Raw genomic sequence first — 14,777 nt, forward strand, 5'->3', positions numbered from 1 at the left:
CCTACCCTTCCTTCCCCAAAACCTCCAGCTACGCTGCCAATACTCTTCTCTCTCTCTCTCTCTCTCTCTCTCTCTCTCTCTCTCTCTCTCCCCCTCTCCCTCTCTCTCTCTCTCTCTCTCTCTCTCTCTCTCTCTCTCTCTCTCTCTCTCTCTCTCCCCCTCTCCCTCTCCCTCTCCCTCTCCCTCTCTCTCTGTCATTCCGGGGAATCGAGGGTGGGGGCGGGTGATAAAGAGAGGTGGGCAGGAGAGAAATCTCTAAGAGGAGACAGGACAGATCTAGGGAGGACAGTCGCACAGGGAGGGGAGAACTCCCAAGCCAGGGAGGGGGTGCACAGTCACCTGGTGGGACAGAGGCTGGAGGAGGGACGGGAACCCAGGCGGGGCAAGCCGCGTGAGAGTGGAAGGGCAGGCGCCTGGGCTGGAGGCGGAGACCAGGCGGGGCAGGGAGGCGGGGGAGGAGGGCGGTGGGAGCCTGAGCCGGAATCGCAGCGTGAGCAGGTGGAGCTGCGGTGGGAGCCCGCCGGGCCGAGCAGAGTAAAGCGGCGGGCTCAGCGGGGGCCATGGAGCTGCTAAAGCTGAACCGGAGCGTGCAGGGAACCGGACCCGAGCCGGGGGCTTCCCTGTGCCGCCCGGGGGCGCCTCTCCTCAACAGCAGCAGTGTGGGCAACCTCAGCTGCGAGCCCCCTCGCATTCGCGGAACCGGGACACGAGGTGGGTGCCTCCCTCATCCCCCTCCACAAGCTCTTTCTCACTGTACCCCAGAACACTAATAGAGTCCCCCCACGAGCTCCACACTATCTTCTCAAACGCCCACACCGTGCCCTCATAGTACTCCCTCAGCCCCCAAACAGCTCCCCTCACACCTTCACCCCCACAGCTCACAAGTTCATAGCTTCACACTACTTGGTCGGAACTCCTTCACATCCTGGTCCCCTGATTACACCCAGAGCCGCTGCTCGCCCCAAAGCACAGCCCCTTCCCCAACACGCAGCCCCTCCTAGACACCAGTTAGAAGGCAAGGATCTCCTCTTGCCAACCCTGCAGATCTCCTTTTCCCTCTTACATCCAGTTCACAAAGCCACAACAGAGAAGGGAAGGAAGAAAGGAAGGCAGGATTGGGAAGAGAAGGGGGCTGGTTGAGGGAGGGAGCACTCTGGAAAGCCTGAATGGGAAACTGAAGATGTGATCACATCTGACACCCCAGCCCCCAGGCATCCCAAAAAAGATCCTCAAATCTGATTTAGGCTGGACACTAGGAGATGCTCCTTAAAGCTGCCTGTCTCCATTTCACTCCTCAAACCCCTCTGCCTCCCTAGTTGGAGCTTTCAAGGCTTTGTCCTCTCTTTGTCTGCAAGTAATGTCTCCAGCTATCTTCCAAGCTCCCTCTTCAGCCCTAGGCTAGGTGCTGGGGGCACAGGGCAAACCAGACCCAGTCTGGTCCCTCATGACCTACAGCCAAGTGCAGAGAGAAAAAAGCAAATGGAAAAATCACAGACACAGTGGAAATCTCATGAAAGGGTCTAAACTGTGGGCACCAAAAGAACTTCACAGAGGCTAGAACCTTGGAGCTGGGTCTTGAAGTTGAGTGGGCAGAAAAGGAAGGAGTGGGATTCTAGTGAAGGAAATAAATTTTTCTAAACTCAAGAAGGGAAAGTTGGAATAAATTGTAATCCAAGTATTTACCCCACGAAATAATCTATGCTTTCTCAGCCTAGTTGTTACACACTCACACTTGGATTCTGTCATTCAGCCAATATTTATTGAACCAGAGATTGTGCTTGGTAGTAGGAATGTAAGTTGACTAAAACTGACACAATTCCTACTTCACGGAGCTCAAAGCTTAATGGGTGAGACAGACAAGCAGGGGATAGAAGCACAAAGTAGAAGAGCCTTGATAGGGAAAAGATAGTGGGAACACAAGTGGAGCACCTCTAGCCCAGCCTAGCCTCCATGAGAATTAAGGTTGGCCTCTTAAGGAAATGAGATACGGAGTTAAAAAAATTAGGGAGACTGGCTCTAAGCTTCCTGTTGGGGGAAAAAAAAAAGTATATATAGGAGAGTCAGTCAAGTAAACAGGCAGAAGAGGCAGAAAGCATCCCAAATAAAAGATGTATAAAAAGCTCCAAGTTTGAATTCATGGCACTTTTATCCACTGTGACATAGTTTTGAGTGGCTAGAACATATATCTTAAGAAGGGAATAATGAACAGGCTGGAGACCAACCTAGAGAGTTTGCAGAGAGCCTACTAGACCTGACCATGGAATGTGGACTTTATCCTGAGGGCAATAGGAACTACTAAAAGATTCAGTAGCACTACCAGGATTAGTTCTATAACGCGGAGAATGGATTGGAAGACATGAGATGGAAGGCAGGGGGGTACTTTAGAAGGTTACTATATTACACTGGTCTAGGTGAAAGATGATGCTAGCTGAGACTAAGGTAATAGCAAGGGGGACAGAGAGAGGTGTATAGATTTGAGAGCCTCTTCCGGAAATGGAATCAACAGATTAGAAGCAGAGAGGATGGAAGAGGTCAAGGGATGATATTCAGATTTCTAACTTGGACAATTGAATGGATATTCGTGCTATAGCAATTGTACACAATGAGCAAGATAACAAAACAGCAGAAACAGGTTTGGAAGAAGGAATTATAAATTCAGTTTGGAACCCATTGAGTTCAAATGTTAGTGGGACATCCAGGTGAGGTTACCTAGTAAGCTATTGAATCCAGGGGTCTGGAACTTACAGGAGAGGTCTGAGGTGGAAATACAGACTTGAAGGTCTTTGCCTACAGAAGGTAGAAGCCATGAGAATGGTTAAAATCATAATATTTTGTATAGAATGAGAAGAAAATAGGTCCTGGGTCAAGACTCTGCGTAAGACCATTATTTAAAACCCAGGCAGAGAAAGGAGAATTTATGAAGGAGATTCAGATGAAACCGTCAGAAAGGCAGGAGCTATGCCCTTCCAGAAAGCAAGAAAAAGAGAGTTTCAAGCAGGTGGGGTAAACGATGTCAAATGCTATTGATGTAAGTTAGATAAATAAAAAACAGGACAGTCAGAACAGCATCTTTCAGATTCAGTAACAAGAAAATATTTAGGAGTTGTAGGTATTGAGGCTTGACTATGGTAAGTTGCAGATTGGGCTGGTGGGAGAGGGAGTTATGAGAAGTGAACCAGGGTATATAGCCAAAACTTTCAAAAGTTTGGTAGGCAGAGAGAAAGAAAGAAAGAAAGAAAGAAAGAAAGAAAGAAAAGAAAAGCAGGATATTGCCAAAAATAGCATGAGATTGAGGCAGCTGGGTTAGGGTAGGGGGGCGGGTATATGTGTAGGTTTGTTGTGTGTGTGCACACATATTTTAAAACAAGAGATTTTAAAAGTGTTTGATGTTGATTGGGCCAAGAGAGGAAGATTGAAGGTGCAGATAAGAAATGGGATAGTCAATAGAGAAGAGTCCCTGTGAAAGCGGGATGTGAAGCAATTCAGAGCACAGGTGCAAAAATTTGCCTCACTTATCTAAATGCTTCTCACACATTCAGATGTTACCCAGCCAGTCAGATGTTACACACAGAGACCCTGTCAGCCACACTCACTCAGATATTATCCCCACAGATGCATATGTTACCCAGGTTCACTCCAATGTTACCAATAGAAATTTGGATGTTACCACTTTATTCTTCTTATATAATCCATGCAGACTTGAGTATTACCCATGTTCACTCAGATAGTACCCACAGAAAGAAAAATGTTACCACACTCACTTTAATATTGTCCGAAGTCATTTTGGTGTTACACATCCATCAAACACTACTCACTTTCATTTTATTATTATCCACACACAATCAGATATTATCTATGCTCACTTAAGTAAGCTTTCCCCAGATACTACCCATAAAATTACAAATATTACTCTCACAGATAATATTACAGATAATCCCCACAAAGGCTTAAATATTATTTACATTCACTCAGGTGCTCAGTTATTTCACTTATTCAGATTAACATCTTTTTTTTTTTTTTTTTTTTTTTGAGACAGTTTCCCTCTGTTGCCCAGGGTGGGGTGCAGTAGCATGACCACAGCTCACTGCAGTCTTGACCTCTGCAGGCTCAGGCGATCCTCCCACCTCAACCCCCTGATAGCTGGAACTACAGGCATGTGCCACCACAAGTGGCTAATTTTTTGTATTTTTTGCAGAGATAGGGTTTTTCCATGTTACCCAGGCTGGTCTCTAAATCCTTGACTTAAGAGATCTGCCAACCTCAGCCTTCCAAAGTGCTAGGACTACAGATATGAGCCACAATGTCTGGCCCAGATTAACATCTTAATTTAGTTTAACATGCTAACACCTATCCATACTCAAATACTACCCATACATACTTGGATATCACTTCTGCTCAGTCAGCGATTTCTATCATTATCTGGATATTCCACTATTCACAAGTAGACCTCTGAATGTAATCTATGCTTCCTGAAGATGTTACCTACAAAATGTTATCTACAGAGAGTTGAATATTAACCTTTGCTCTTTCAAATGTTACTACACTTACTCGGATATTGTCTAAACTTAAATGTAAGCCATATTCAATCGGATATTACCTATAAGCATGTAGCTGTTACCATTCTCCAGTTATTTCATGACTTTCACCTACCCCTATGCTATTTCAAAGACTAAAGTATGCCCAACACTCACTCTGATATTACCTACACACCCTTGCATATTACTTCTGCTCCCTCAGTACCCACTATGTGGATTCCCCCATTCACCCAGCCACTACCCACAGTCAGTTGGATGTGATCCCTGCTTATCATAAAGATAAGGGTATTACTTTGATGTCTGTGTGCATGGGTGAACAGATCAAACATGCCAGGAGAATGCAGAATCTGAGGCATCAGCAACTTCAGTGTTCCGTGGAGTTTTTCCTTAGAAAGGCTTGGTTTTCATTTTATGTCACATTGTCTGGATTTTTGTGCTCATACTTCTCTGCCATTATCTAGACAGAACAAATACTGAAGCCACTGTCATCACTCATATTCCACAATGCAAACACACATTAATACACACACACACACACACACACACACATACAAGTCTAATTCTGATTTATTTTGTGCATGACTTTTTAAACTAATAGATTATTTTTAGAGCAGTTTTAAGTTTACAAAAAGTACAGAGTGCCCATACACACACAAACACACATATACACAGAATTTACCCTATTATTGACAGCTTACATTAGTGTGGTACATTTGTCACAATTTATGAGCCAATATCAATACATTATTCACTAAATTCTAGAGTTTACATTAGGGTTCAGGTTTTTGTGTCGTATGGTTTTGACAAATGTACAATGGCATGTATCTACCATTACAGTATCACACAGAATAGTTTCACTGCCCTAAAAATCCCCTGTGCTTCAGCTATTTATCCTTTGCTCTGTCTCCCCAAACTCCTGGCTCTAAAATTGCTTTTAATTAGAATTTTTCACATTTCCAAACTGTTCAACAGCAAAGACCTGTGGAGACAGTGGTGACTGGAAATAAGATAATAGCTAGGAATGGAATGTCCGGTAAAAACAGCAAAACACTGCACAGTTGCTGGTCATTTTTACCAGGACTTTATCTTCTAAATTTCAGGAGTCCCCAAGCATATTGTGAACTTCGTAAGGGTGAGATTTAGCTCCATCTTTATGGTTCATCACAATTAGCCAAGCTCAAGGGCACACACATGGGACGTATCAGCTGGATGAATGAATGAGAAATTGCTTCTCATACTTCACAGTACTGTACCAATTTGAGGTGTGGCAGTTGCATCAATAATTAGTTGAAGAAAGACATCCAGAGGCAGATGTAAGCAAGATAACGGACCTAGAAAGATTAAAGAGGTGGAGGCTGGGGGTGGGAGGACAATAGATTTGGAGGAGAAACAGTGAGTCCAAGATAAACCACAGCTGTTTTCTGAGTCCAAGGACCTCTCTGACAGAGGTCTCCCCCATAAAGGTCCTTTATTCTCCACCATACACACTTACTACCCTCAAATTTTGTCACCTATAAGCCTTCCATAACAGAGAGAGGCCCAGCTTCTAAAGGAAATATAGATAGTTTGCATAAAAAAAACAAAAGTTATGCATCTGAAATCATAGCCTCTCACTGACCCCCACAAGGACCTTCCAACATGTGTCTCCAAAAAGACAGAGGCAAAGAAGAAGAAGAAAGGGCATGCTGGAGCACCTCTGCAGAGATGAGAGATGGATGAGGAAGGAGAAAGCAGGTGCACGTCTGTCTTGAAAGACAGAATCATCCAAGATTCATTAACAAGCATGTGTTGACTGCCTCCTTTGTGCTAGGGATGACAAGTGCTAGGGATACACTGGAGAATGAGATGGACATTGCCCCTGTCCTCAAGAAGCTCCTAGTCTAGTGGGGAAGACAGAGAATTACATACATACTAATACAGTGAGAAATGACATGGCTGAGTATAGAGAGAGGGAAAAAGAGGCATTTGGATTGAGATTTGATTAAGAAGGAGGCAGTATGGGCTGGGTGCGGTGGCTCAAACCTGTAATCCAAGCACTTTGGGAGGCCAAGGCAGGCGATCACCTGAGGTCAGGAGTTCGAGACCAGCCCTACCAACATGGAGAAACCCATCTCACTAAAAATACAAAATTAGCCGGGCATGGTGGCACATGCCTGTAATTCCAGCTACTCAGGAGGCTGAGGCAGGAGAATCGCTTGAACCCAGGAGGCAGAGGTTGCGGTGAGCCGAGATCATGCCATTGCACTCCAGCCTGGGTAACAAGAGCAAAATTCCGTCTCAAAAACAAAAACAAACAAACAAACAAACAAAAAACCAAGGAGGCAATATGATGAATGACAGAGCACTGCAGGAACAAACAGTAGGAGGCAAAGCACTTTAAGGATCAGGGACTTGGCTTCTATTCTGATTCAGCCCCTTATCAGGTGTGTGGTCTTGAGCAAAGAATGTTACTGCTGAGCTCAGTTTGGAAGATTTTATAAATAGCATTTATTTGATGCCTACAATTTCTAAATAAATTGGTTTTTGTTATGAGAAAATACAGTCATGCATTACCTAATGATGGGGATAACTTCTGAGAAATGCATCATTAGGTGATTTCATTGCGTAAACATCATAGAGTGTCCTCACACAAACTTAGATGGTATAGCCTACTACATACCTAGGTTATATAGTATAGCCTATTGCTCCCAGGCTACAAACCTATACAGTATATTACTGTGCTGAATATTGTAGGGAAGAGTAACACAATATTATGTATTTGTGTAACTAAACATAGAAAAGGTACAGTAAAAATACAGCATAAAAGATAAACCATCATACCCCTGTATAGGGCACGTACCATAAATGGAACTTGCAGGAGTAGATGTTGCTCTGGGTAAGTCAGTGAGTGAGTGGCGAGTGAATGTAAAGGCCTAGGACATTACTGTACACTTCTATAGACTTTATAAACACTGGATGCTTAGGCTGCACTAAATTTATTTTTCAAAATTTCCTTATTTAATAATAAATTAACCTTAGCATACTGTAACTTTGTACTTTATAAACTTTATGACTCTTTTGTAATAACACAGTGTAAAACAAAAAACACATTGTATGGCTATACAAAAATATTTTCTTTTTTTATACTCTTATCCTTTAAGCTTTTTTCTGTTTTTAACTTTAAAAAAAAAAAAAAAAAAAAACCTTTCTGTTAAAACCAAGACACAAACACACACATTGGCCTACACAGGGTCAGGATAAATATCGCCATCTTCCACCTCCACATCTTGTCCCACTGGAAGGTCATCAGGGCAACACCACACATGGAGCTGTCATCTCCTTATAGTAACAGTGCTTTATTCTGGAATACATCTTAAAGGACCTGCCTGAGGCTGTTTTAAAAAGTTAACTTTTTAAAAAAATAAGTAAGAGTATACTCTAAAATAATGATTGAAAGTATAATGTAGTAAATACACCAACCAGTCACACAGTCATTTATTATCACTATCAAGTATCATGTACATCATTGTATGTGCTGGACTTTTATATGACTGACAGCACAGTAGGTTTGTTTATACCAGTACCCCCACAAGCACATACATAATGCATTATGCTGCAATGTTACAATAACATAGCTAGGTGATAGAAATTTTTCAGCTCCATCATAATCTTTTGTTATTGTTGTTTTGGGTTTTGTTTGAGACAGAGTCTCACTCTGTTGTGCAGGCTGGAGTGCAGTGGCACTATCACAGCTCACTGCAGCCTCGAACTCCTGGATTCAAGCAATCTTTCTGCCTCAAACTCCTGAGTAGCTATGGCTATAGGCATGTGTCACCACACCCAGCTAATTTTTTATGTTTTGTGGAGATGGGGTTTTGCTATGTTGCTCAGGCTGATCTCAAGCTCCTGGCCTCAAGTGATCCTCCTGCCTTGGCCTCTCAAAGTGCTGGGATTACAAATATGAGCCACTGCACTTAGCTACTCATTATAATCTTATGAGACCACCATCATATACGAAATTTGTCATTTACCAAAACATCTTTATTCAGTGCATGGCTGTAGTTTACAATTTGGGAGCTAAAATGAGGGTCAAAGTATGGGGCTCTGGAAGAGAGGACTGCAGCTTTGAGCCCTTCCTTCTCTGCAATCTAGGAGGCTCTGTCCCCTGCCCTCTCTACCTTCGAGCTCTAATCCCTCTCATGCTGAGGTCATAGGCATGTGATTCGGTCCTTTTCAATCCAATTTGATTTTATCTAAATCTGCTTGGTTGTGATGTAGTGATCCAAAGATTAACCCATCTTTTAATAGACAATGGCACAAAAGAATGGGGTCAGCCTCCCAGCTCCTCTGCCTCACACAGGTGTCCCTCCTATGAGCTCCGACAGCACATTATATATCCTTCAGCCTCATTCCTTATCACTTCTGTTTATGTATCTGAGTTTACTTCCCCACTGTGAGTTCTCAAATGGCAGGGAGCTTGTCGTGTTCATCTCTTTGTCCCCAGTGCCTAGCACAAAGGGAGTCCTCTGTAAATGTTTATAGAGTGAGAATGAATGTTTGGAGAGAATTAAAATACAAGGCAGAAGTAAAATAGGCTTTAACAGTTGTGTAAGAAACAGGCATGGGTCAGAGAAAGGGGAGAGTAATACCAAATGAGGTATCCAGAAGGGCCTTACAGAAGAAGTAGCAGTCACTTTGAGTCTTGACCAACAAGGGATGAATAGGAATTCACCAGATACAGAAAATAAGCTTGTCATGAGGGGTGGAAGTTGTGACGAGGGTTGGTAAAAGAGTATTCCGGTCTGAGAAACCAGCTTGAGCAGGGAGAGAGTCACAAGTGCAAATGATGCATTCAAGAAACTGTCATTCAGTGGCTTGCTTAAATGGCTGCAGTGCAGGGAGGGGGTAGGGGAGAAAGAGGTCCCTTCTGGGAAGATCTTGATGACATTCTGAGGGGTTGCAGAAAGTAGAGAATAAGTGAAGGATTTTTTTTGCTTTTGCCTTTAGAGAATAAAGACATGATCTGATGTGATTTAAAAGGCAGTGGGTTATCAACAGTGTAGAATAGGGAGGTCAAATAGAATAGGCTAAGAAAGGACCTTTGAATTTAGCAGTTAAAGATTAGTGTACTTGGGAAGAAGTATGCAGCGATAGGGTACAGAATCTTGTATTGTAATGGATTGAAGAGCAAATGAGAAGACACAAATATCCTCTTAAGAAGTTTGGCTGCAAAGAGAAAGATTTGGAACAAACGTTGAGAAGAGGCAGGCTTTCTTAAGGAAGGGCAGAATTGGGCCAATTTAACCAAACCTCAAGGGGTTAGAAGGCTAAAGGATTCAAGTTTACCATTTACTGAGCAGTTCGTGCGTGGGGAATGTAGGCATCTGGCTGCGTAATGAGGGTTGGGGATAAGAGGGAAGGAGGGGGATTTGGCTGAATGACGGCGACCTCCTACTGCCACTTCTCCCTTTTCTTACCCAGAATTGGAGCTGGCCATTAGAATCACTCTTTATGCAGTGATCTTCCTGATGAGCGTTGGAGGAAACGTGCTCATCATCGTGGTTCTGGGACTGAGCCGCCGCCTGAGGACCGTCACCAATGCCTTCCTCCTCTCACTGGCAGTCAGCGACCTCCTGCTGGCTGTGGCTTGCATGCCCTTCACCCTCCTGCCCAATCTCATGGGCACATTCATCTTTGGCACAGTTATCTGCAAGGCGGTTTCCTACTTCATGGGTGGGTGAGACAACCACGCACCCCCACTTGACATTCTCCCCTCCTAAAGCTCTTGTGGATGTAGGGGTCCTCCCCAGTTGGCAGGGAGGGGTGTGAGGAAGTCCCACTGATGGTTGTGCAGCGCAAGTTTCCTAGGTGACTCCTTCCTGTCTCTTCCCTTGCTTAGGGGTGTCTGTGAGCGTGTCCACACTAAGCCTCGTGGCCATAGCTCTGGAGCGGTACAGCGCCATCTGCCGACCACTGCAGGCACGAGTATGGCAGACGCGCTCCCACGCGGCTCGCGTGATCGTAGCCACGTGGCTGCTGTCCGGACTACTCATGGTGCCCTACCCCGTGTACACCGTCGTGCAACCAGTGGGGCCTCGTGTGCTACAGTGCGTGCATCGCTGGCCCAGTGCACGGGTCCGCCAGACCTGGTGAGCTTACCCACAAACTATCCTAGGAATTCCTTTGTCACCTCTATTAAATGATTACGATCATTGCCCAGAATCTTCCTCCAGCTGCCCGGAGAATTACCACGCCAATTCCTATTCCGCATCCACCACCCTGGAGTTCCAGTTTGGGTCCCTTCTGCAGTTCTCTCTCCCTTCCCAGTGGCACCCCCAAATCCTACTCCTATTTCAGGTACCTGGCCACAGCCCTAGAAACACCAGTCCTTGGCTTTTTCTCCATCTGTGATTATAGCTGGACAGAAACCCGAGTGATCTGTCTGTGTTGCCTTCAGGTCCGTACTGCTGCTCCTGCTCTTGTTCTTCATCCCGGGTGTGGTTATGGCCGTGGCCTATGGGCTTATTTCTCGCGAGCTCTACTTAGGGCTTCGCTTTGTCGGTGACAGTGACAGCGAGAGCCAAAGCAGGGTCCGAAGCCAAGGCAGGCTGCCAGGTGGGCCTGGACCAGGTGAGCAAAATCTGGAAGAGGCGGAGCTTTGGAGGGCGACGGGGCCTGCTGGAGTGGGTGGGGCTAAAATGAAGGTGAGAAGAAAGCTGGAAATGGGGTTACGGCTGGGAGCGGAGGTCAGGTGGGGACTGGGCTGGAAACTGGGAGGACTCTTGCCTTTTTCTCTGACCGCCCACCCTCTGTGCTCAGGTGCTGTTCACCAGAACGGGCGTTGCCGGTCTGAGACTGGCGCGGTTGGCGAAGACAGTGATGGCTGCTACGTGCAACTTCCGCGTTCCCGGCCTGCACTGGAGCTGTCGGCTCTGACGGCTCCTGGGCCCGGCTCCCGGCCCACCCAGGCCAAGCTGCTGGCTAAGAAGCGCGTGGTGCGAATGTTGCTGGTGATCGTTGTGCTTTTTTTTCTGTGTTGGTTGCCAGTTTATAGTGCCAACACGTGGCGCGCCTTTGATGGCCTGGGTGCACACAGAGCACTCTCAGGTGCTCCTATCTCCTTCATTCACTTGCTGAGCTATGCCTCGGCCTGTATCAATCCCCTGGTCTACTGCTTCATGCACCGTCGCTTTCGCCAGGCCTGCCTGGAAACGTGCGCTCGCTGCTACCCCCGGCCTCCACGAGCTCGCCCCAGGCCTCTTCCCGATGAGGACCCTCCCACTCCATCCATTGCTTCCCTGTCCAGGCTTAGCTACACTACCATCAGCACGCTGGGCCCTGGATGAGGAGTAGAGGGGCTGTGGGGGCTGAAGCAGGGCAAATGACAAGCACTGATCCTTCCAGACACACAAAACACAAATCACAACTGACGCAGGAGACCGACACCCAAAGCATGGACTAACCCCAAAGCACAGGAAAAGGTAGGTTATGTGACACAAAAGGAACAAGAATGGAGCAGTACACAGGAAAGGAGGCATGCCTCTGATATGGGACTGAGCCTGGCCCATAGAAACATGACACTGACCTTGGACAGACACAGCGTCCCTAGCAGTGAACTATTTCTACACAGTGGGAACTCTGACAAGTGCTGACCTGCCTCTCACACACAGATTAATGGCACTGATTGTTTTAGAGACTATGGAGCCTGGCACAGGACTGACTCTGGGATGCTCCTAGTTTGACCTCACAATGCCCTTTCCCAATCAGTACTGAAAATACCATCAGGCCCAATCTCATACCTCTGACCAACAGGCCATTCTGCACTGAAAAGGTTCTTCATCCCTTTCCAGTTAAGGACCATGGCCCTGCCCTCTCCTTCCTTACCCAAACTGTTCAAGAAATAATAAATTATTTGGCTTCCTCCTGAACTTCCTTTCTGGATTCTTTTGGGGCAGGTGAGGAGGCAAGGATTTTGCAATATCCTTCTGTCGGGTCTCTCCCACTGTTGCACACCACTGTGCACAACCCCTTGCCAGAAAGCCCAGTCTCTGAGGCTCAATGTGACTGTGCATATTCTTTCTGGGTTTTCATCCTCTACCTACATTCCAGTGTTGCAGTAACTGTGAATGGGGATGGAAAATGGCATATCCATGATGTATCATGATTCCTGATCACATTATCCCAAAGTGGTGCCACTGTTAAGATACTATATTAATGGATGCTTGTTAAATTTTGATGAAAAGATAAAAGAAGAAGCACTGTATAGTAAGACTAAGTTTATTCAGTGTGTGTGTGAAACACCAGAGATCAGACCATGACAAGTATACAGAAGTTAATTAAAGAGTAGGGATTTTTTACTGTACTCTTTTCTGCAGTATCAAAACCTGGCCAAGATTCTGCCAAATGGAAGCACTCTTAGCAGCTACAACAAAAAAGACCTGAATAGGAGTCTGAGAACCTAGTCTCCCTTTTACTACAAGAATGATCTAGCCCGAGACAGGCAAAAACCAGCAATATCACCTCTCCACACACAATGACAAATGAGGAAGAACAGGAACTGAGGACCTCACTAAGGAGAAATACATGAATAATCAGAGGCATAGTATATTGGAGGAGGGGTCTTTTGATGCTTCATCTTGTAACTGACAGGGGAAACTGAGGCCCAGAGCAGGAAGGTAAGCTGCCCAAGGTCATACAGTAAGTTAGAGCAAGATAAAATAATGGCTGGAGATGGGAAAAAAGACCCACCCATGAGGAGTAAAAACAAGTTTTGTGGGACCTAAAGTTTATAAAATTGGTTGCCCTTTTTTAAGAAAGAAAAAGAACACAAAGTTACAGATACAAGATTACTGAGACCCTGACCAGGGCCTTGAAAGGGGCCTGTGCAAGTGATAAGACCTCAGTTTTAGGCCTCATTCACTTCACAGCCAATATGCCCTAAAATACACCCACTAACTACCCTGGAGAAGGCCGCATGGAGTAGAAGACAGTGAGAAAGGAGAGTGGTTCTTCTGTTTACCAGTGCTGGGGTTGCTCCCATCCCTCATTTCTACAGGATTCTGGGCTGCAAGAGGCAGGAAGAAGGAAGAAAAGGAAGGAGAAGGCGTTCCAAGCTGTCAACTATGACAGGGATGGTTAAAAATAGAATCCCAGCTGGTCTGTGGAGCTGCAGGCAGATATTGGGCCTTTCTCTCTCATGCCACCTTCTCTGTGGGGTGGGAGTAGGCTGGCCCATAGGCTCCCTAGCACTCCACCGTCCCTTCTAAAGACTGCCTGGGGCTGTTGCCCCCTCTAGCTGGAGCCTGGGCTCCAGATGACCACAAAATGGCAGCCTGGAGCTGGGTAGGGGAGGGCTGGGTCTACAGAATACTTTTACCTCCATCACCCCACTCCATGCCCTATCCAGCTGTCAGATATGGACTCTTAAGCTCCTTCCGTCTATTTTCCGTCAGATTACTTGGAATCTGATAAAACATGTCAGGTCTAGATTTAATATCACTGTCCCGATGAAGTCCTACCTTGTCATTCTGACAAAGTTTGTATGCTCATATTGTACTTACTGCTTTCTCTCTTTTGCCATAGTCACATGTGTTCCTGCCTAATTTCTCCTATCAGCCTGGGAGCAGCATCATGTAGTAGGAAGATGACTGAGCCTGGTTGGGTGATAGAGGAGGGTAGTGGTAAGATCTAATTCTATGTGATAGGCACTTTATATACACTGATTCATTTCATTCTCTGAATACTTCCACAGAACATTTCTCCTCATTCAAAAGACAAATAAAGTGAAGCTAAGAAAGCTTAAGGGAGTTATACGAGGTCATACAGCCAGAATACAGCCAAGAACTGAGCTTCGGTATCTGACTTCAAAGCATTTTCTCTTGCCATTATACCGTGTTGCCTTCTTTCAAGTCTTTCCAGTCCTAGTTGTGTCTTTTAAAAGTTGTGTGATTTTGTGCACATTATCTAAGTGAGTTTTAGGCTGAGGTGTAAAACGGTAATACTATATTAACCTTACACTGCCATTTTGAAAATTAAGTAAAATCATGCATACAAAGTGCTTATCGTTGTATCAGGCACATAGCATAAAAAGAGTTAGTTGCATCAGGACTGGGAGGAAGCAAAAGCACCAGGAAACAAGGCCTTCTGTAGACAGGTAGCCACCCATAATTCAATGGGACAGAACTCTGGGTACAAGGGGAGGCTCAGAGCTTGCTATGAGATGATATTAGAAAGTGATATGTGTAGGCAAATAAATGGTAGAAA

At 45.4% G+C, this 14,777-nt stretch overlaps 1 protein-coding gene across 5 annotated transcripts; it reads left to right on the top strand.

Moving 5' to 3' along the window:
* Positions 1-257: 257 nt before the first annotated feature.
* CCKBR (cholecystokinin B receptor) lies at positions 258-12,442 on the top strand. Of its 5 annotated transcripts, XM_011954299.1 has the most exons (6): positions 258-711; positions 9,996-10,247; positions 10,414-10,663; positions 10,972-11,129; positions 11,334-11,662; positions 11,714-12,442. In XM_011954299.1, the coding sequence occupies exons 1-6, from the start codon at positions 561-563 to the stop codon at positions 11,858-11,860; spliced, it is 1,287 nt and encodes a 428-aa protein (XP_011809689.1). In that variant the 5' UTR covers positions 258-560; the 3' UTR covers positions 11,861-12,442. The 5 variants fall into 5 exon arrangements, with proteins under 5 accessions (XP_011809689.1, XP_011809688.1, XP_011809687.1 ...); XM_011954298.1 differs by having other exon boundaries at positions 11,334-12,442; XM_011954297.1 differs by having other exon boundaries at positions 10,972-11,144; positions 11,334-11,860.
* The last annotated feature ends 2,335 nt before the right edge of the window (positions 12,443-14,777 follow it).

This window comes from Colobus angolensis, unplaced genomic scaffold (genome assembly GCF_000951035.1).
Source record: "Colobus angolensis palliatus isolate OR3802 unplaced genomic scaffold, Cang.pa_1.0 Scaffold381, whole genome shotgun sequence".
In the NCBI taxonomy this organism is placed as follows: Eukaryota; Metazoa; Chordata; class Mammalia; order Primates; family Cercopithecidae; genus Colobus; species Colobus angolensis.